Genomic DNA, 21,813 nt, shown 5'->3' with positions numbered 1-21,813 from the left:
GTTCCATGCTGCCCCCGCATATCGCTCCTGCCCTAGAGCTACCCAGCAGAGGACAGGACAATTTTCCTACCTCCACCCTCTGCAAATCAAGCCCCACCCTCTGCCTGGTGCTCTCACAAACAGGTAATCAAACAAAACAAAAACAAACAACAACAACATGTTAGACAAAGCAGTGCAATTGGATGGGATTAAACAGCATCCCAATAAGGCTGCTGTGGGTCAGACCGACTCACCTCCTTTTAGACATTTGAAATATTATTTGTTGGATATCTAATCACAGTTTGTTAGAGGAAATGTGTTCAAAAGGCTTCTGGCTTTTTGAACGCTATCAGATTCATTCAATTAAGACGAAGGTTCATTTCATCAGTTGTCTAATGAGTTTTTGCTCGGTTATGTTTCCTTCGTCCACTCCTGTTCTAGCTACACTCTGCTTGTCTATCTGTAGATAAAGTCAAGTAAAGTGAGGCCCCATCATCCTTCAGAGATCTCTGCTTCCAGAGAAAACCAAAGTGGGATAACAAACTAGCTCTGGAAGTTCTTACTGCATTAGAACGTGGAACGTGCATGACAGTGTTATATATGTTATGTATGTGTATACAAATATACATTACACACAGCACACACACATAGAATAGGGAAGCAGGCAAAGGGAGGGAGGGAAGGAGGGATAGAGAGAAAGAATATGTGAGGTGTAGGGCTTATAGCATATGAAAGGTCACATTGGTGGCCATCTTCGCAACAGGAGATCCTCAATGTGGATCCCTTAGGCTGCCAGGCTCCTCATAGAAGTACTTGCCTGACTCCTTTTGGCATAGTCTTGGACAAAACCAAGCATCCCTGCATGCGTTCTATTGCACCGTACCAGAGAAGATGCTGACTGGCATTTGGCCTGTATTTCCCTGTCTCATGTGCCCATGAGCATGGCTTTCTGTATTTTCTCTCAACTACCTATTCTATGCCTTGCCTTACACGTGTGTTCTCTCCTCCACCTTCCTCTCCTTACAAGGTTCCCGTCCTACCTTTCTTCTGATAGAGGTCACAGTGGACATTCCTCTGCAACTGGGTGTGTGGAGAATGCTGGGTGAAACGCAACAGCTGACATCCATGACTCTGCCAGTTGTAATGAAAGGCTCTGGAGGAGTAACACACACAAACAGCAACAGTCTCATTATCACTTGGCCTAGAAAAGGTTTCCCTGAGCCCGAGATAGCACATGCGCCAAGAGCCACATCCACAGCACATACTGGCAGGCCCATGTAGGCTGTTATTTCCCACTATTCAAAGAGGCATATTTCTCCAGCTCCTGTGCTCCTTCACTTTTGCATCCTCCTAATGTGGCTGGTTCCTCACACTTCTGCTCTCAGTCATCATTATCAACATTTGTTAAATGTTTCAATGTGTTTTTAATTAGATTTTTTATTTATTTTCTTTTTACCCTTCCTTTTCCCTAAAGGATCCAAGGCTGTCTCCTTTTATAAGTCAGGAAGGGCAAGGGTATAGCAAACATGTACAGTAGTGGCATTCACCTCTCCAAGAGTCCTGTGCACACATCCTTGAGTTCTGTGGGGATGATGGGAACAGCAGGCCACAAATATTTGGAGGGTCATCCCCACCATCACCATTCCTGGCATTACAGAATGGTCAGCTATGTATGTTCAGTAGATGGTGCCATGCACGGTAAACAGGTGGTACGAAACCCTCTCTCCTCATGCAACCCTCCTGTGCACACAATGGATACCTGTAACATCTGTATGTCCAGGCACAGTACATACTAATGATTCATGTGTACATGGGGGAACGCACACAGTTAAGGCCTGATTTGACTCATCAGTCTGGTACAGCATGTGGTCTGCACAGCCAGGTTTCTAGGTCCAGCTCTTCCAGATCTTCCAGTTCAGGGATCTTGGGGAGCAGGGCTGGAAGCACTTGTCTTGGCAAAACTGAGCTCTGAGGCCCAGAAGTCTTACATCTGCCATAATGCTAGAAGAAACCCTGACCAGGGACTTGGGGAGCTGCTGCCGGCCACTCAGAGCAGGCAGCCACAGAGGCCAAAGGCGATTTAATCCAGCTCCTTATGTTCCTTTGCTACAGCCCTGCAGCTCACAGTCATGGCATCTGTTCCCAATGCTGCTGTTTCCCACACTTTACCTGCAGTCAAATGATATAGCACACCGCCGTGCACATTCCTCGACTCCCATGGGATATTCTTCCCTCTGGTAAGACAGGTACATCAGCTGTGTAGCTTTTAGTCTCTGAAACCCATTAAGTGGGGAGCATTGGCCTGAAAAAGACATCAAAACTGTGTGTCATTCTGGTTCTCTGTAAGGGAACTCAAAAGCCAATCGCCTCTAAAAGTCCAAGGCTATGCTCAAGAGAACCATACCATCTGCAGAGCTCATAACTTTGTGTTTATGATGAGCACTTTGTGTTTATGGCATCACAAATGTCATAAATGTCAATGGAGCAAGAGACCCATGACTGAAGCAGACCAGCCGTGTCTTGCCTTGAAAAGGTCAAATGATGTTCATTTTCCAATAGGTCTGGAAAGGACTCCTGTCTGAAACACTCGAGATCTACCTCCAGTCCCTGTAGGCAGTACTCTGCTTGCTAGATCTCTCTTTTGATCTTTCAAGGCTTGGAAACACAACTTTGGAAGACTATGACTCCCAGAATCTCCAAGCCAGCATGCTCACTAATCATGTCGGCAAGCAGTTCTGCGAGTAGTCATCTAAAAAGGGAATGTTTGCTGATATAATTATGTGATTGATTTTTTTCATTGTATTTTATAATGTTTTATTCTTCTTTGTAAGCCGCCCCGAGTAGACTCTGTCTAGAGGGGTGGGGTATAAATCGAATAAATAAATAAATAAATAAATAAATAAATAAATAAATAAATAAATAAATAAATAAATAAATAAATAAATAAATAAATAAATATGTCCTCAATATTTCCAATACTGATCTAGTAGTCATAGATTATGTAGCAGAGGTGGACATCATAAGAATTCTCATAGCTGTATTTCCAAAGAGAGGACAAAAATGCACGCAGCTGTGTTGATCCAGATCAACAAAGCAGTTCTAGCTGTTGTAATCTACATCAGGAGTAGGTCTTCTGTAAAGCCAACAGGTCTTAATTGTCTATTCAAGATCAAGCATAGATAACTCCTAGTGCTTTAATTCCTGATTTCCATTTAATCTGGTTTAATACTTGGCCTTTAGCCATCCAGATATTTTGGATTTCAGCTGTCAGGATCCCTGGTCTTTCAGAGCTTTTGGAATCTGAAATCCAAAATCTCCAAAGGAAGCAAGGGGTGGGGACTAATACTGATTACATACTCAGTGCATCTGGCTTCCCGTGGCAAAAGTACAGTACAGGTACATTTCAGGGACTGACTAATCCAAGAATACATGATACATAGCTGACAAAATGCATAGACAGGAAGGGCTCTGGGATTTTCCATGGCTGCCTATCAGACAGATGCTTGATAGGCTCAGCCCTTCCTAACAGTGAGTCCCATAGCTTCACCTGCTGAAAGCCTGCCATCAGTCTGCCAAAGATTCTTGCACCCTGAGAGGAGCAGCAACTGTGCACAAGGGACCTGCATGACTTCTCAGTTGCTTTTTCCTCCTTGTTCATTTAGAGCTCTCTGGGGACAGAAGGAACCTGGGAGAACAAGAGTTGGAAGAGAAGAAACTGCTATTCCCCACTCTGCCCATTCCACAGGCTTTAGCAGAACTGGCATAGCATTGCCAGCCCTTTCAGAATCGCCCACAATCTATATAGCAGCATTTTGCTGCCTACCCACCCAAATCAAGGTGTAGATTGTAACCGAAGCCAGCCAAATTATGTTGGTACATGAGATAGAAAATTCCACACACATATTTTCCCCTTTCCCTGGCAATAATCTTCACAATAATCCCAAATCAATCACAAAAAAACCACTTGGCTGTATGTTCACCAGATTCCAGACTTGTGGCCTGAGGGAGCTTCCTCACTCTGCCAAATAACCAAGCCGGCTCCTGTTGCCTGCCTGAGGTATCTCAGTGCAGAAGGCTTTGGCATGCCACCATGCTAGAGGACCAAAGAAAAAGGGATTTTGGGGGCAGTTACTCAGCTGGCACCTGATGTCACAAGAGAAGCAAGCTATGGAAACAGAGAAATGGGACTCACCTCTGCTGAAAGTACAGAGCAGTACCAAGAGCACGAGAACGGGAGGGTTCATGACTCTCTCCGGCACCAAAAGTCTCCTCCACTTGACAAGGCAGATATCTCAGCAGGGTTGTATGTCCAGGAACATCCTAACAGGAAGCAGCATGCAGAGCCCCCTGACCCCACTGGCCAAATATTTACCCAGGGCTCACATGTGTCAGCGATATCTCCACAGAGGGGAAAGGAAAAGTTTCAGTGGATATGGGGTGCAAACTGCTCCAGAGGGGCTCACTATCATGGGCACCTTTAAGGAGGAATGTCCCCCATTCCTTTCTTCAGCTGGTGAATAGCTCCCTTTCTCAGACCCCAGCTGACACAAACGATAAATATGTAGTCATAAAAATCAATGCAACACGAAGTCAAATTAGGAAATGGCTCCAAACCAGTGCACGCTGGCTGTGGATCAAGACTCTTCCCCTTCCTGTAAGTGGTCTGACAGCTGCGACCGCCCCGTATTGTCATAAACACTTCCCAGCAAACAAGCCTGGGTGGAAGAGGGAGCTAGTAAAAATCCAGCTCAGGCTGCCAAGCTACATCTTCAGAATGTAACAGCGGGGCTGTAAGAGCTGTAGTCCTGAGCCCTGCGTAACTGAGCCCATCAGGCGACATTTAAGAGGGACCTGAAGCTAAGCAGAAGCCCCCAGAGAGCTTTCATGGGGCAACTTAAAGATTAACATATTCTTTTTATGTTAAGGGCACAATTAATTTCTTGTGGACCACAACTCTCTCCTTCAGAGATATGATATGCAAAAGAAAAGCAGATTTCTTTAATGACTCTGTTACCATCACCACCACCACCACAACAGAGTTTTCCAGGGTGGCACACAGTTGAAGAATACAGAACTAGGGCAACACATTTTGCGTGGATCCAAACTCAGTGGCACAGAGCCTATGCACTTAAATAGCTACACGACAGGTGGAAATTTATAGATGATGCTTCTGTAACTTGGAAAAAATGAGGGCTACTGATTCCTGCCTGTAAAGTCATGGGGTTCCGTGCCAGAGAAGAATGTAGCCACATGTGCAGGATAGTTATGGCACTGCCTCCCATAAAGTGGCAGCTCTTCATAAAATGTTTATGCCTAATAAAATATGTTAAGTATTACAAGCCTCTTTGTTGTCAAAATACAGTAAATAATTTGTGTGGTTATTACTGTGAATATATGGATTTGGGAAGAAAATATCCAAACTACTTACATTTCTTTGAGTGTGTTTGCATATACATGCACTATCTACATTTTTATTGTACATTAGATTTAGAATTAAGTGAAACTAAGTTTTGCATAACTGCACAAAGGAATGCCACTGGAAAGCCTCATCCTAGCTGTTATCATTCACACTGTGTGTGGTCACATCTTTTAATAATATTCTACATGAAAAACATTTTGTAACCAAGAAGCAGGAATAGAGGTGCTGTTTTTCCATTTGAAAGGAATGTTGTTGTTGTTCATTTGGAGGAGCATTCACCCTTCCAACTTAACTAGTACCATCCACTCCGCCATATTAATAAGTCAAAGGAAAATATAAGGAGGTTTGTGGCAATCAACCTGAAAGCAAAACAAGGTGAATTTCATTTCAGTAGGAATGGCTGGGCTTGATTAGAAGAATCTAATTCACATTTCAATATGACTGGTCAAGCTTGATTAGAATTAGAATAATCTAATCAAGCCTGACCATTTGTATGGAAATGGTTTATACCATCGCTTTGCTTTGCTTTCAGGTTGGTCACTGTACAACTCCTTATAATTTCCATTTTATTTTTTTAGGTGTTTATATGTATCTTCAGATGGGCAATTTTAATTACAAGTTAAAGAAAAGGGAACCACACATCCACATGTGTGAACAGAAGCAAAAGGGAGAATAAAGGAAACAACAACAGTCAAAGGGATGTGTGAACAGGGAAGGTGGGGATGGAACAGGCAGAATAATCTAATCAAGCCTGACCATTCCAAAGCAGCCTACATTACACTAGTTCACTCCCTGCAGCTAGTGTAGCCCCATCCTCAGTTATCATAAAACAGAAATCAGTCAAACAGCATGATTTTATTTATACATGCACTAATTAAATCTGCTGTGACTCCTGGCATATTATACAACAGCACACCCTTCTGCAGTTTGAAATAATGTCCAGTCAGATCTTTTCTGCTTCAGTTTTTACACACTGCCGTATCAGACAATACAGGACCATCCTCTTTCCTAACAATTGTCTGCCTCCTCTGTTCGTGCCCCCTCCCATCGACCGCTGTTGTATCTTTGATTCGCCCCACCTTTTGCCTATGTTTGAACATGCGGATGTGTGATTCTCTTTCCTTTAACCAGTAATTAAAATTGCCCATTTGAAGATGCACATAAATATCATTTTTTTTTAAAATAAAGAAACGGGGCTAGAGCAAGGCATGATATCCCCATCATGTGATATCACAAACAGCATCTGACATGCCTACGGTGACAGCATGCACACCCATCAACACTGGATTAAAACAATCATCTTTGACTGTGTGGCTCTCCCACCTATTCCTCACTCTAGATGGACTTACATTCACCTTTTGTTTTTGCCATGACTCCTGGCCTGCAACACTTAAAAGAAAAGTATTCACCCATTTTTTCACCCAACTAAACTTTGAAACTAGAAATGTATCAATAACAATTGGCTGGAATTGGACTCCCCACCTCACACAGCCCTTCCTAAGAGAAATGAGGTGGGAGTAGATGCACTCTTCCATGTCTAGGCAATGGGTGAACTGCCCCTGATGCTATAAACTGTAGCATCCCCAAAGGAAGGAAGAGTACCACCATATCTAATTTAATTCTAATGTAACTGAGTTAGTTAATGCAATGTAAATCATTCATGTTCATCTTTTTTTTTTAAGATTTGTCCCAAAAGCTTTTGAAAACAAGTAGTGGCTAGAAGCATTGTTTTCGATTGATACCGCTGAGCTCTTAAATTAAATACATGGGTTACTTATATCTCAGAGCTGGATCTCCTGAGCCCTACTCACAATTTAATTTTGATAGTTGTGATTTTAGTAGCATTTGCTGGTTTCTTCTGTAATTAAGATCATATAAACTTCAAGTATGAGAACTTTACCATTTGTTGATGAACTTGGAAGTTATATTTTCTAGCCTTTAATGTTTTTTATCCTGAAAGGATTTTTAGTTGATAACAATTACAAAGACATACTGTACATTTGCACAGATGGTGTTCATTTCCAAACTTGGGTGCAGTTACACTGGCAATAAAAAAATTGCAGCTCAATCGGTTTAAATACCTGAATTGGTTTCCCCAGACCTCCAACTGGGGAATACCTGATCATATGTATTTGGTGTGTGTCACAAAACTAAGTCTTCACCAAGACTCTAACAGGTAACCATTTCTCACCACAGATCCTAACCCCTTCTAGCTAGGAATACTTTTAAACCCAAGCCCATTCAACTTTTCATTGGGTTGCTTTGGATCCCACCGCTCTGCCACCAATTTGTCACGATTCCCACATGGCCCATGCTTTTTTCACCAAACAAAGAGCTCATGCTATGCACCCCTCAGCTGCTACCAGTTGATTACATCATCAATACCTACTATTAATAATTGAGGTCCAGGCCATATGTCATTTTAAAAGAACCAAATAGAAATTGTTTATTGATACAGGTGTTGACAGAAAAAGCAATGTTGTTAACTCTTAAACAAACATTCTCCTTTGTCCACTCTCAACCACCACTCTCCCACCCAAACTCCAAAACTCTCTCTCAATTTCTGTATTTCTCTATCTCAAAACCCTATCTAAACTATCCCTCCTCCTGCTGAGTCTCTTATATCTTGTGATTCCGCCCCTCCAGCATTCCCATTGGTCTATGCAAATAGCATATGAATATTCATGACCTGGGCAGAAATCACAGTGGGTATGTCTGTTAATTGTGAAATCAATATCACCAAACTTCTAAATGTTTCCTTATGTACTGTCAAGTTGTATCCAACTTATAGTTATCCTAACAGGGGTTTCAAGATACTTGGGATATATAAGGAGTCACTTATGTTAAAGCAATAGTTTGGAATATGTGTTGATGTAAATCAAAGTGACTTAAATCGATTCTGGGTCATGTGGCAGTCACGTGGTGTTTGAACTGTAGTTTGTGTTCCCTTGGAACAAATATATAATCCGGTGTTTTTTGAAAGGACACCCTTGCCAGACTCATGGGATCTACAGTATCTCATAAGACATAAGACATAAGAAATTTATTTGTCATTGCACTCACAAGTGGGTGCAACGAAATGAGGTGCTCTTCCCCAAGGTAAAACTGGACAACACCACTACAAAAAACAAAGTTAAAAATATACACAACACTCACCATACAAATATAGATACCCTGTTTCTCCCATTGTTTGTAGGCAACAATTCAAGGCTGGAATTCAGAGAGACACGTATACATGCATGTATGTTTGTATACCCTGGGTGTGAGCACCCATAGGAGGGAAGTGCAATATGAAACTGCAATACGAAGAGTAAGCTGGCAGCAGAAAGCCTTTGTGCACACAGTGGTGCCTTGTGAGTGCTGACCCACCCAGGAGAGCCCAGTGGCAACGAGCAACTGACACCCAATATAAATGTGCAAACAAAGCACACAGAGAGACAGCTGATGCAAAGGAGGAAATATGGGTTGAAACTGGTTGGCTGGAGTGGGGAAGAGAGAAGCAGTAATGGCAGTTCTTTGCCTGCCTTCCTGCTGCGAATTCTGGAATCTGCATGTCAGCTCATTGAAGAGACGCTTTTTGGGGTTGATCTTGCCTTATCCGTCCCCTGATCCTGGGACTGGAAGAAGATTGGTGCAGGTGGGTGGGCAAGCAAGAGGCTCCTGCAGGTTGTTTGGTGCATTGGCTTCTCCCTCACCCCCACTTTTAACACAACACCAGGGGCAAGTCGGTGTGAAAATCATCCAGAGAAAGGGCAATTTAAACATTAACACAGACATGGGGGGGGGGAATCAATTTAAATGAATTGATTCCACATCCATGTTAAAATAAAGAAACTTTTGATAAAGGGGTAAAAAAACACCTCACTGCTTCTCCAAAAAACACTATTTGCTGTCAAATACATCTACTCTTACACGTTTCATGTATTCACACATTTTTACAGCAATTCAAAACGATTTAAATAAGGGGCTTTTTAAAGCCACTGTAGGGTTCTCCCCACGTAACCACCTTCTGAGGAGTAGTTTTACCAGTGCCACCCACTCCCTCAAGTGAGTTCTCATGGCTAGAAGGTATTCCAACCCACCATCTTCTGAGTCCTCATCCACCAGTCTGTCCACTGTACCACAGTGACTTCCTAAACAGACCGTTTCATATCCCTACCAATGTAAGTGTATACTAGGATAAGGGAATAGCAAGGCAAAGGAAGAAAAATAACCAGTGTGGGGTCAAAAACGGGATGAAAGAAGACAGCTAAAGCATGAGGGTGGAGGGGTAGAATGAATGGGCTTTTAATCCAGTCAAAGCAAGCCATTTTCGCTAGTTTAAAAATAAATTGAACCAAGCTGCCCCTTTCAGTGAACACATTTCTAATTAAATTGGTAACGAAATTAATTCTTACAGGTTAGTTCCTATTACATTGAGGAAGATAATTGGACCTACAGTAGTGAGAGGCAATGCTGACTGACTGAGGGACTCAGAGAGGTGTTAAGTCAGCTCATAATGGGATATACAGTCTTTGAGATAGCTTAGGCCCAGGTTATTTAGGGCTTTATACTGTAGTTTAAAACCAGCACTTTGAATTGGGCCTGGAAATTGATTGGCAGCCAGTGAAGCTGCTGTAAGGTTGAGGGAGGTGGTGGTCAGGTGACCTCTGTAACCAGTCCCAGTCAGCAATCTGGCTGCTGCATTTTGGACTAGAATTTTCTTGACACTTTCCATCAGCAGCCCCACATAGAGTGCATTACAGTAATCCAGCTGAGAAGGAAGGGTATGTGTCACAGTGGTGTGATGAGATCTCTCAAAAAACTGATGTAGATGGTGTACTAGTTTTAATAGTGCAAATGCACGCCTGGCCAGCGCGGAGACCTGGGCATCCAGGGTCAGAGATGAATCCAGGAGTAACCCCAAGCAGTGCATCTGGTTTTTCAATGGAAGAGTAATCCCATCCAGCACCCCGTGCATGCCTCTTCCTTGATCTGCCTTTCGACTGACCAGGAGCACCTCTTCCAGATTTTGATAAGAGCCACCCCAGATTCAAGTCTGCCGTTATCACTGAAGCTAACAGCTGCCTTTTCTCTGTCAAATTCTACGATGCTTGTTGGTTCCGTATCACATTAAATTAAAACTTCGCTCCTTTTGGAAACACTGTAAAATTCCCGGCGTCGCTCGTTCTCTTCACTAGGAGTTGAAGGAAGACAGCCCATCCTTTTAAGGTAATTCACATTCCTTCACGCAGGAAGAACAAGGAACACCGGGGGGGGGGAGGAGGAATCAACCACTCGCAGCCAAATATTTGCTCGTGACCAGGACTGTTCACGACACAAGAACATCCTCCGCAACCCGCCAAATTACGCTAATTGGAGCCGTCCTGCCACCTCGACCTATCTTCACCAGAGGGCGTCAGCGTTAATCTGTTCCGACGCCTCCTTCATTGGGAATTCAAACCCATCTCTTCAACAGAGGCACGGAAATTTCTCTCTTGGGCTTCTGGGAATCGTAGTTCATTCGCCGTTCCCACAGACTTTATACACAGTATTCATAACCATGCCTGGAGCCTTCGGACTGTGTTTCCCAGCAAGCTCCGGGAAGGCAAGGCGCGCGGAGCATCATGGGGCTCGTAGTCCAGCCCTTCTCCGGTCATAAAGCGCCTTAGTGTGGCGGGTCCGGCTCACCAACAAGGACTTCAGCTCCCAGAGGGCGCGGCGGCACCCCCACCGCCACCACCATCACCCGACCGGCCCTAGTTTGGCGGGAGGAGGGGGGGGGAAGAGAGCGAGAGATCGATCCAGGGGAGGAAGGAAGATGGTGGAGCAAGCGGCGTGGTTCCCACTTCAGGAAGCGACCGGCCCCGTTCATCCCCACCGTAGAGACGCCGCCTGGTCCGAAGCCGCCTCTTGATATTCACCCAGCTCGGCCATGCCTCGATCCCGCCGGGGCGACGGAGTCCGCCGGGGCGGCCGAGGTGAGCGAGGGCGCCGGGACTTTTGGGGGCTGCTGACTTTCTTGCCCACCTGTTTCCTTCCCTCCTTTTTTTTTTTTTTTTTTTTTTGCTTGCAAGCGAGGTGGGGTGGGGATAATATCCCCCCCGTTCCACGGGGAAGAATCCGCAACAGGCAGGCAGACAGGCACCCCGCAAGTTCACCGGCGGTCTCCCCGCCTGCCTGCACCACCGCCACCACCCCCACCCCCGATTATTTCTGACAGCTGTTGCGCTGGCGGCTCCGGAGGCTGGCCTGCCGCGTGTCAGGAAGGCGGAAAGCGGTGGGGGGGGAGGAGAGAGAGAGAAAGAGCCACCGCCACCCCTCCATCTCTCCCCCCCCCCGCCTCTCTGCTGGGTGGATCTCTTCCTTCTCCACTTAGGATCTGGCTTCTTCCAGCGAATTAAGTACCAATTAGAGAAGCGGAGGAGGTCGTGCGAGCGAGCGCTTGGTGGCTCTTGGATGTGCAAGCGCGGGAAAGTTGTGCGGAGGAGGAGAGGGGGTTGCGTAGGACTCGGCAAGCCCTCTTACTCCCCCCCACCAAGCCCTCTGACCCGATTGAGGGGAGGGGGCCGGAAAAAACAGGGCCTCCTGGTCAGACTTTTCCCCAGCAAAAAGTTCGCCGTTCTTTGTACAGAAAGGGCGGCTCTCTTGATCCCTAAAGATCTGAAGGAGTTGGGACGGACTCCGAGAACACCCCTCCCTAGTTGCCCTGGTTTGGATTATTATTATTATTCTCAAAACTCACCACGTGGCCTCCAGAAGTCATTGCTTTCCTCATTCCCCTTTTGAACACATGCCTCTTGTTTTCTCTTCCTGCCATTATTTCCTGGGAGGGTGTTAGGAAGTAAGATGAAGCCCGCACCTAGACAATCATTGATGAGAATCCCTTCCCTGTTTTATATCTGTATTACCGCCTGTAAATGGTGGAGAGCATATGTGTGTCACATGGCAGGCTAGATTCAGATTTCTTACTGTGCCCAGTGGAGGGCTGCCTCGGAAATGTGTTGACTGCACTGTATTGCCTCCCTGCTCCAGGGCTTTTCATTGGCATCTAATGGTCCACCTAGGAAAACAGGGTGTTGGCCTTCAAGAATCCTCAAAGTGGTCCAGCAGGGCTACACTTAAGCATTCAGCAGGGAAATAAGCCGTAGTTACATCAGTCCAAATAAGGAAAAGGTAGAAGACTGCAACTATGTTACATGAATGATTCTTCTGTTTTGATGTAATTCTTCTCTGTGATCAAATTGCTCTTCTGAAAATTTCTACACACACAGAGCTTGGGAAGCACACCGTCTGTGCTCACTGAAGGGTTTGGGAAGTTGTAGTCCCAAGAAAGCAGCTGGTCTGAGCTCCGACCTCACCCCCCAACTGTCCTTCATAACATCTGAGTGTTTCCTGGTACAGATACCAAAGTTTTTGGTTACTCTGTGATAAGTTGATTCAGGACTCATACTTTTTAAAAAGTCTGTTAGCCACCCCATTCGTCTCTAAAACAATGGGTAGGACTTCAAGCAAAATCCTCTTTGCCAAAAGCAGAAATCCGAGTAGCATTTGTTAAAAGTGGTGTCACTAGTGAAACATGTAGGTGCCCTGCATCAGGTAGCAAGTGGGGTGTGGTGAGAATGTGGACAGGCCTTTGCTTAGGATATGTTGCCATTCCACAGTTATGCTTTATCACCAGTGAGTAACACATCTGAGTGCTTTGGTGCCAAGTGTGCATCTAGCTTTATTTTACTATTTATTGGACAAGGAACTTTGATGGAAGTTGCAGGATAAGATGCTAGTTCTTTGTGAGGTGATAAACCTGTGGACATTCTGTACGACTTCAGTCTGCAGGTTTAGGCTAAGATGATTGAGTTTGCCTCTATGCAAAACAGTACCGGTCTCATAGAAGACAAGAGGCAGCCAGCTACTGTATCTGAAATGTCAGCTATAGCTGGGAAGAGTACATCCCTGGAACAATTTTGTTATCTTGGAGAAAGCTAGGCCACCCAGACTTATGATGAAACCTTTGACTTTTAACTGGGTGATTTTTAAGATCCAAGTGTAATTTTTAAAAAATCAAATTTTTTACTTCTGACTCACATTAGATCATATGTATGTAAGTAAAGTAATATTCTTTGATTTGGAAGTCCTTAGTGTTCCTTCATTGAGCAGGAAACAGTTGAAGATTTTATGAGCTAACTTGTGGCTCAGTAAGACATATAGCTTATATTGCTAGATGTGCAGGCAAAGCATCCCATGTTGTAGATGAAAATAAAGTAGAATTCTGTGAAGTAATTTCTTCCATACACAGTTTTTCTGGAGATGAAAGCAGTTAAACATAGGAAGTATAGCTTTACCTTTTGCTAATGTAAAAGCGGCAATGGATAGTGTGATGTCCTATAATAAAAATGCTACAGGGTTCTCCTGTGATGTGTGAAATTAGAAAGTGGAGCGGTTGGTCATCTTTACTGGATACATCTATTTGGCACCAACATGTATTTGGACAGCTGTAGAGGCACCGGTCCCTTTTTATTTACTTTATGACATCAGCACTGGGGTGAGCACCTGTTGGCTTACCTGCATGGTCGGTCGGTCGGGAACTCTCCAGAAAAGTTCCTGAGTACCAGCTACCCTGCTGTCTGTTTGTTGTTGTTTGGTTGTGGTGTCATCCAGAAAATGTTAGGTGCTCTCACAACAGAAATTTACTAGCACTGTATGTGTAAGCATGCCGAGAGAATATTGTCTGGAACTTCCCACACTAGTTTTGTGTAATCTCTGTAGCTTTTGTAAGGCAAGCTGCCTTTTAGAATATGGTATTGTAGGCACAATATTGCAATACATGATTTGTGATAGGACCCTTGTGAAAATCGAATCTGGTTATTCTTATGATAATCCAGGGTCATCTGATCACAGTCATCCATGCCCAAGTAGCAGCATCCAGGCTGAGCTAATGCTGTGTATGTGGGTACTGCCTCTGAAGGTCTGTCAGCTGATTCAGAATCTGTCCATCCAAGGACACTGCAGACTTCCATGGGTTTTATGCGGCAAGTCTTGCCAGTTGTAGAACAACCGTACTGGCTCTCTGTATGTTTCGAGGTACAATTCGAAGTGCCAAATAGTAACACAAACACTATTGCATGTTTCTGTTGCAGCCTTGTTTTTCCTGGTACTGTATATGGTTTTGTGAGTGTTTCCTTTTTGCTGTCTTATTTTATTTATTTAATTTCTTGCTGTACTTAATGTTTTAAATGTAACCTCAAAATGTAACCTCACAATGGGACTTCCCCCCGCAGGGAGCATGGGCCTATTTTAATGGTCCGTTCTCGAAGGTTACTGGATCCATTGAGATTCCAGGACACCATGAGAGGGATTCCAGCTGCTCTGTCAAAGCTCTGGTGGACGGCTGGTTTGCCGCTGCCACTAGGCACGATCGCCCCTAAACGCCCTCTCTGTTGCAGAGCTCGGCCAGGGCCCTGGTATAACCGGGACCTACGAGCAATGAAGTGAATTAGGAGACGGCTAGAGTGCATTTGGAGGGAGGAACTGACGGATTATAACAAGATAGCTGTCAGGATCGCAACTAACCATTACCTAGCTAAGGTAAGGGCTGCGAGATGATCTCACTTCGCTGACCGGATAAGCGAAGCTTCTAATCAGCAGGAGGAGCTCTTCCGTATAATTCGCGATCTATCCGGAATTGGTCTGGATGATAGGCCTCCCACTAATATATTGCCTGACCAATTTGCAGCATTTTTAAAATTAGAAGTGGAGACCATCCGCCGTGACCGTTCTCCTTTATTAAACACAATGGATCGAGCAGAAATGTCCAGCGCTCTGCCTTGCCCTGTAATTCTCGACTCGTTCAGCCTGTGACGCCAGATTTGGTGGACAAGGCACTTGATCGCTGTTGGGCCACCACCTCCTCCCTTGACCCTTGCCCGGCCTGACTAATCAAAGCAGCCAGGCCAGTAACAATAGAATGGTTCACTGCAATAATTAATGGGTCTCTCCAGGAGGGCAAGGTTCATTAGGCCCATTAGGAAGAAACCAAATTTGGCGGCGGATGACATTGGAAATTACAGGCCCGTCGCCAATGTTACCTTCCTAAGCAAAGTGGTGGAGAGGGTGGTGGCAAACCAGCTACAGGCGCTTTTGGACAAAACCAGTGCCCTGGACCATTTCAGTCGGGCTTCAGACCGCGCTATGGTATGGAAATGGCACTGGTCGTACTGTTGGATGACCTGTTGAGGGAGGCCAATAGGGGCAATACAGTGGTGCCTCGCATACCGAGTGCACCGTTTAACGACAAATCTGCATAGCAATCTATTTTTTAGATCGCTAATGCAATCGCATTGTGATGTTCTGAATAGGCAAAACATCGCATTGTGATGATCAGTAAACGTTTCGCTTACCGATCTTCGCATTGCAATGTTTTTTTAAACAGCTGATTGGCGGTTCCAAAATGGCCACCGGGTGCCCAAAACGGCCACCGCAAGTGTTTTCACACCCTGCCCTCGCTTACCGAGGGCGCGAAAATGGCAGCGCTATGGAGGAACTTCGCTGAACGGTGAGTTTGGGAGCCATAGGAACACATTAAACTTCCTATGGCTTTTTCCGTTCCGTTTAGCGATGTTTCTGGATAGCGATGATTAATTCGGAACGGATTAACATCGCTATGCGGGGCACCACTGTATGTCCTTATTGGTCCTCCTTGACATCTCAGCCGTCTTCGATACCGTTGACCATGGTAGCCTCCTCGGGAGGCTCTCTGAGCTGGGAATCGGCGGCCTGCCGCTTGCCTGGCTCCAATCCTTCTTGGAGGGCTGTCCCCAGAGAGTACAACTTGGGGAGAATATTTCGGCCCCATGGAGCCTCAATTGTGGGGTTCTGCAGGGGTGGATCATCTCTCCAGTGCTGTTTGACATCTACACGAGGCCGCTGGGCGGGGTCATCAGGGGATGTGGAGCATCGTGTCATCAGTATGCTGATGACACACAGTTCTACATCTCCTTTTCACCTACTTCAATGGATGCCGTTCTGCCCCTCTAGTGCTGCCTGGAGACTGTACTGGAATGGATGCAGTTGAATGGGTTGAGGCTGAACCCAGACAAGACGGAGGTCTTGAGGATGGGTGGTCCTCCCATCAGCAGTTTGGGTGACTCCCTTTCTTTTGGGGGTCGACCCTCACCACAAAGAGCGGGGTTCGCAGCTTGGGGATATATCTGGACCCAGCACTTACCATGGAAACCCAGGTAGCGTCCGTGGTCCGTTCCGCCTATTTTCACCTATGGCGGATTGCCCAGCTGCAACCATATCTTGATGGGGGGGCCCTCACTACTCTTGTCCATGCGCTCGTAATCTCAAGGTTAGATCATTGTAACACACTCTACGTGGGGCTGCCTTTGGGATTGATGCGGAAACTTCAAATGGTGCAAAATGCAGCAGCCAGGCTCCTTAGTGGGGAGAGGAAATATCAGCATATCTCCCCCACCCTGGCTGCTTTGCACTGGTTGCCCGTTCGTTTCCGCATTGATTTCAAAGTTTTAATGATGATGTATAAAGCCCTAAATGGTTTGGGACCTTGATATTTGGCAGATCGCCTTCTCCCACCCAGGTCTACCCGAATCACCCGACAAAGCCAGCAGGGATGGCTGAGGAGCCTTACGTCGAGAGAAGCCCGGAAGGAAAGAACAAGAAACCGGGCCTTCTCGGCAGCGGCCCCTCGGTTGTGGAACACTCTCCCAACGAAAATCCGCCTGGCTCCCTCGCTGGGTGTTTTAAAAAGCCATTTAAAAACTTGGCTCTTTAGGCAGGCCTTCCCTCCAGTCAATTAATTTATCTTTGTTTCTCAGTTATCTCATCTTAATAATCTATATATGCATCTGTTGGTTTTATTATTATGTATGTTATTATATTGTATTTTATTTTGTTGTATTTTATCACTCACGTAAGCTGCCCCAAGTAGACTTTGTCTAGAGGAGCGGGTTATAAGTCCAAATAAAGTAAAGTTTATGTATTTTATCATTATCGGTTGCATTCGTATTCTGCTGTTTCTCCTCTGAACTCATGAAAGTGTACTTGGTTTTCTTTCCCCCACGTTATCCTCACAACAGCCCTGAGAGGTAAATCAGGATGAGACACTAAGTTTCATGGTGAAGAGGATTTGAACCCAAGTCTCCTGAGTAGTAGTTTTATTATAAGCTACCTTACATGAGGCAGAGAAATATGGTATCAAATGTCATTTTGTACAGGCTAGCTAGTGAAACCCATTTTGGTTTCTCTTTGATAGATCAATAATTCAGTGAGTGTGATAGCTACACTATGAAAATGCCTACATTTGAAACATAGTGGTTGGGCTCTTCTTGTGTGCTCAAGAACTCTTCTGAAGTTCCTCCTACTTTCTTTTTTCTTCTCTCTCTCTCTCTCTCTCTCTCTGTATGCATTAAATGTATCCAAAAAGTCTGATCATAAACATTCCTGCTTGGGTCTTCCAGAGGGAGGGCCGTGGCTTCTTTTATTGAGTCAAACTGTCACATACTGGGTCTTTTTTACTTTCTACTGCATTTTTTCCTACCTTCATTTTTTTCAACAAGCCATGTATTTTCATAATATGCCCAAGGTACAGTTTAGTCATTTCAGCTTCTGTTTATAGTTCAAGCTTGATTTGATCTGTGCTCCACTTATTTGTCTTCCTAGCAGTCTGTGGTATTTTATTCATTAGTTAAACTTATATTCTACTTTTCCTGCAGTAAGTTCCAAGACAGTATACTGTATAAGGCTCTCCTTCCAACTTTAGTCTGACAATAACTTTGTGAGGTAAAGGTAAAGGTTCCCCTTGACAATTTTTGTCCAGTCGTGTTCGACTCTAGGGGGCGGTGCTCATTCCCGTTTCCAAACCACAAAGCCAGCGTTTGTCCGAAGACAATCTTCGGTGGTCACATGGCCAGTGCGACTTAGACACGGAACGCTGTTACCTTTCCACCAAAGTGGTCCCTATTTATCTACCTGCATTTACATGCTTTAGAACCGCTAGGTTGGCGGGAGCTGGGACAAGCGATGGGTGTTCACTCCGTCGCGTGGATTCGGTCTTACGACTGCTTGGTCTTCTGACCTGCAGCACAGGCTTCTGCGGTTTAGCCCGCAGTGCCACCACGTTCCTGGTGGTAGGTAGGTAGATGCAGCAAAAAAATGAGGTCTAAAGTCCCCAGTGAGTGTGGACTAGAACCTTGCTCTTCCAGCATTTTAATCACTGCTTTAGCTCATTTTATTGGTGTATGCTGGTTAGGTGAGAAAGTGATTCTTGTTTCCAGGGAACTTAACAGGAATGCATCGTTCTGCTGTCCTAGACAATGCCACTCATGTCCCATGGACGCAGGAAGAGAAAGGCTCTCGAGATATCAGTGTGTTGTAAAGAAAACTCTTGGTGTCTTCAGGCTACATTTAGTTTATTAGGGTAGATGTATAGAGAGAACAGTGACAGTCCTTTAGAAAGAAACTGAAAAAGTCTGGGCGTAGTTTTCCCCTAACTTGGTAACTCTTTTGTTAGGTAAGGTAAGGGTTCCCCATGACATTTAGTCCAGTCGTGTCCGTAGACAGTTTCTGTGGTCACATGGCCAGCGCGACGACACGGAACGCCGTTACCTTCCCACCGTGGTGCATTTACATGCTTTCAAACTGCTAGGTTGGCGAAGAGATGGGACAAGCGACGGGAGCTCACTCTGTTGCGTGGATTCGATCTTACGACAGCTGGTCTTCTGACCTTGCAGCACAGAAACTTCTGCAGTTTAACCTGCAGCGCCACCACATCCCGCACTTTTATTAGGACCAATCAAAATAGTAGCATCTACGTTCTTAAAAATTCCTTCAGGCTGGATGTTAACGAAAACATGGGAGGCAAAGGAGTCTTGAAATTGCTTTCAGTCACAGTCTACAAGTGCAGTGCAGGAAAAGTGGACAGACTTCACATCCAGGGTCTCCTAGGCATGGTGCAGATTTCAGCCAGGCCCAGGAACACCCTAACAAATCTTCAGCAGCCCTCAGCTGCCTGGTGGCACAGACCTTGTGCAGAACTCAGCGTCCTGTTCTTTGGGCATTCTTTACAAAGCCTCAAAATAAACACAGCTGCAGCTGGCTGATTGTGCAAAGTTCACAGGTACATCCCTGCTAAACCCAGCGCTAGGTGATGATTTCTTTTCTTGCTAGGGGACTGTGGGGTAAGGGGGGGATTCTTTCATCCTGCCTTGCTGTATCACCAACAGGTGATCTGGTGCAGGATTGTGTGTGTGCAGCCTTCCTTTGTATTGGGTGGCACCCTGCTGCCCTCTTTGCTGCGGGTCCTAGCTGCCTAGTCAGCCCCATGCGTTCATCTGGCTCCTGCCACCAGTGCAGCCTTGCCCCTGGGTCGGCGGTGGCGCCAGCAGCTGGTTAACCCTTCAGGGACCACCTCTTGACGCAGCCCTGTGCTGTTTTGGCCATGGCAGCAGTTCAGTGTTCTGCCATAGCCCCTGTTCCTGTCCTTTCTACTTTCTAACTCTGTGCTCTTTCTTGGGCTCACTGGGGCTCTAGGCCTTCATGGGAAACAGCAAATAATGTACACTGCCTGTCGGCACTGATTGCGAGTGTATCCTGCTTATTTGGATTGCACAGTACTTTCCATCGGGCAGTGTGCCGTTTGTACAAGAGTATGTGATCAGGATATTGTATCTAGTGTGACAGTAGCCCATATTTTTTTCTGTTTGACTGTTAATTGAGCTGCCTCTCGCTTCTAGCTGCTGAAGAGAGCTGCAGAATTCAGACCCCTGAGCATCTGTCACAGTTCATGTTCTGTGTTAATGTGAAAGCATGGCAACATCTAAATTATGGCAGACTAATCCCCACTAGCACACTTGGGCGGTGTGTCACTTGATTTATTACTGTCTGTCTTCTGAATGTAACGGGAAAAGTGACTGGCTGAGCATAACAACTTGGCTGCCTGCCGGGGATGTTCTTTCCCACCCCTTGCTCTTCTGCATGAGGTTAACTAAGGAGAATTCTCTCGATCACGCTCTTTCTCTCACTCACTCACTCAGCCAGCTAACTCTGCCGAAGCTGCTCCCGTCTACAGTTCTTGGGAGCCTTTGGCCAGGACGAGGAATTGATGGAGGCTGCTACTATAGAAAGGCATAGCTTTGCCAGAATCCTGTGACAAATATTAAGCAAACTCTGGAAGCCAGACTGCTGACTCTGTAGCTCTGTGATCTGAAAATATTAAAAATTATCTCTCGTAGCTTGTAGTTTCGTTATTTTGGAACATCAGGTACAGTGGGGTTTTGACTTGAGAACTTAATCTGTATTGGAAGGCGGTTCTCAAGTCAAAAAGTTCTCAGGTCAAATCTGCATTTCCCATAGGAATGCATTGAAAACCATTTGATCCGTATCTGCTCTTTTCCGTCCATAGAAACGAATGGGAAGCTGCTATTCCGCCTTCGACCACCAGAGGGGGATATTTTGTTTCTTTTTTTCTTAGGTCAAGAAAGGTTCAGGGAAGGCAGGGAAAAGACAGTCCAGGCAGTACGGGACCAGGCAGTCCGAAGACTGTCTCCACTCTCTAAACGCTGGGAGGAGTGAGGAAGCAGACAGGCACCCTTTTCACTGGCCAACAGTTAACTGAAAGTTCAAATTTTGCACTTTCCCTGCCTCCCACGTGGTTTTTTTCAGTTCTTAACTCAAATCTAAGTATGTAAGTCAAGTCAATATTTTCCTATGAGAGTGGTTCTTAAGTCAAAATGTTCTTAACTCAAGCCGTTCTTAAGTCAAGACCCCACTGTAGTTTGTGACTTAGTGCCCCCAGTAGGGTTTCTGAGACATGTAAGGAGTGGTGTGCTCTTACCACCTCCCGGTGAGTTTCCATGAACAAGCGGAGATTTGAACTCAGCTCTCCTGAATTCTTGTCCAACACTCTGTGCCCTGCAACATGCTGACTCTTTTCATACTTGTACTTGAATGGAAGCTGCTGCAGTGTGGCTATTGTGATACTTCAGGCGGGATGCCTTCTATAGAGCCTAAAGGGCAGCAAGATTACAGCTCTCAGAAGGCCTCACAACTAGACATGGGGATGAAGATAAAAATGAATTGGGATATTCGTTGAATATCCCTGATTCATCAGCTGTTCGTTGCTTTGTATTCTTGGGGTCCACAGACCTCGACGAATACGAAGCAACAAATATAACCCTTTCATATCCATCCCTTCATTCCCTAGCTGCTTATGCCCCATAAGCAGACGATCAGCTGCTCCTCCGGGGCATAAGCAGAGAGGGATTTTCCCTTCCGCCAGCTTGCTATAGCCTGGCCGAAGGGAATCCCAGCCCCGGGACTGGGGGTGGGGGTGGCTTGGTTCCCTTTCCTCCTCTTCCTATGCCTATGCAGCATAGGAAGAGGAGGGAAGGGATCAAAGCGATCCACCAGCCCCGCTG

General features: G+C 45.5%; 2 protein-coding genes across 3 annotated transcripts in view; one reads left to right on the top strand and one right to left on the bottom strand.

Moving 5' to 3' along the window:
• MST1 (macrophage stimulating 1) overlaps positions 1–5,058 on the bottom strand; it is a 30,873-nt gene extending 25,815 nt beyond the window's left edge. For both annotated transcript variants that reach the window (XM_020789167.3, XM_072989826.2), the window contains exons 1-3: positions 4,172–5,058; positions 2,149–2,281; positions 1,020–1,132 (exon numbers count right to left, since the gene is read on the bottom strand). In XM_020789167.3, the coding sequence (XP_020644826.3) occupies positions 1,020–1,132; positions 2,149–2,281; positions 4,172–4,223 (298 nt within the window). In that variant the 5' untranslated portion in view covers positions 4,224–5,058. The remainder of the gene's footprint in view (positions 1–1,019; positions 1,133–2,148; positions 2,282–4,171) is intronic.
• Positions 5,059–11,165: 6,107 nt separating this feature from the next.
• The window catches only part of IFRD2 (interferon related developmental regulator 2), a 33,127-nt gene continuing 22,479 nt past the window's right edge, over positions 11,166–21,813 (top strand). Inside the window, exon 1 of the mRNA XM_072989828.2 lies at positions 11,166–11,358. Coding sequence (XP_072845929.2) covers positions 11,313–11,358 — 46 coding nt within the window. The 5' untranslated portion in view covers positions 11,166–11,312. The remainder of the gene's footprint in view (positions 11,359–21,813) is intronic.

The sequence above is a fragment of the Pogona vitticeps genome, chromosome 2, assembly GCF_051106095.1.
Source record: "Pogona vitticeps strain Pit_001003342236 chromosome 2, PviZW2.1, whole genome shotgun sequence".
NCBI classification, from domain to species: domain Eukaryota; kingdom Metazoa; phylum Chordata; class Lepidosauria; order Squamata; family Agamidae; genus Pogona; species Pogona vitticeps.
This window is presented reverse-complemented; position numbering and strand designations above follow the sequence as displayed.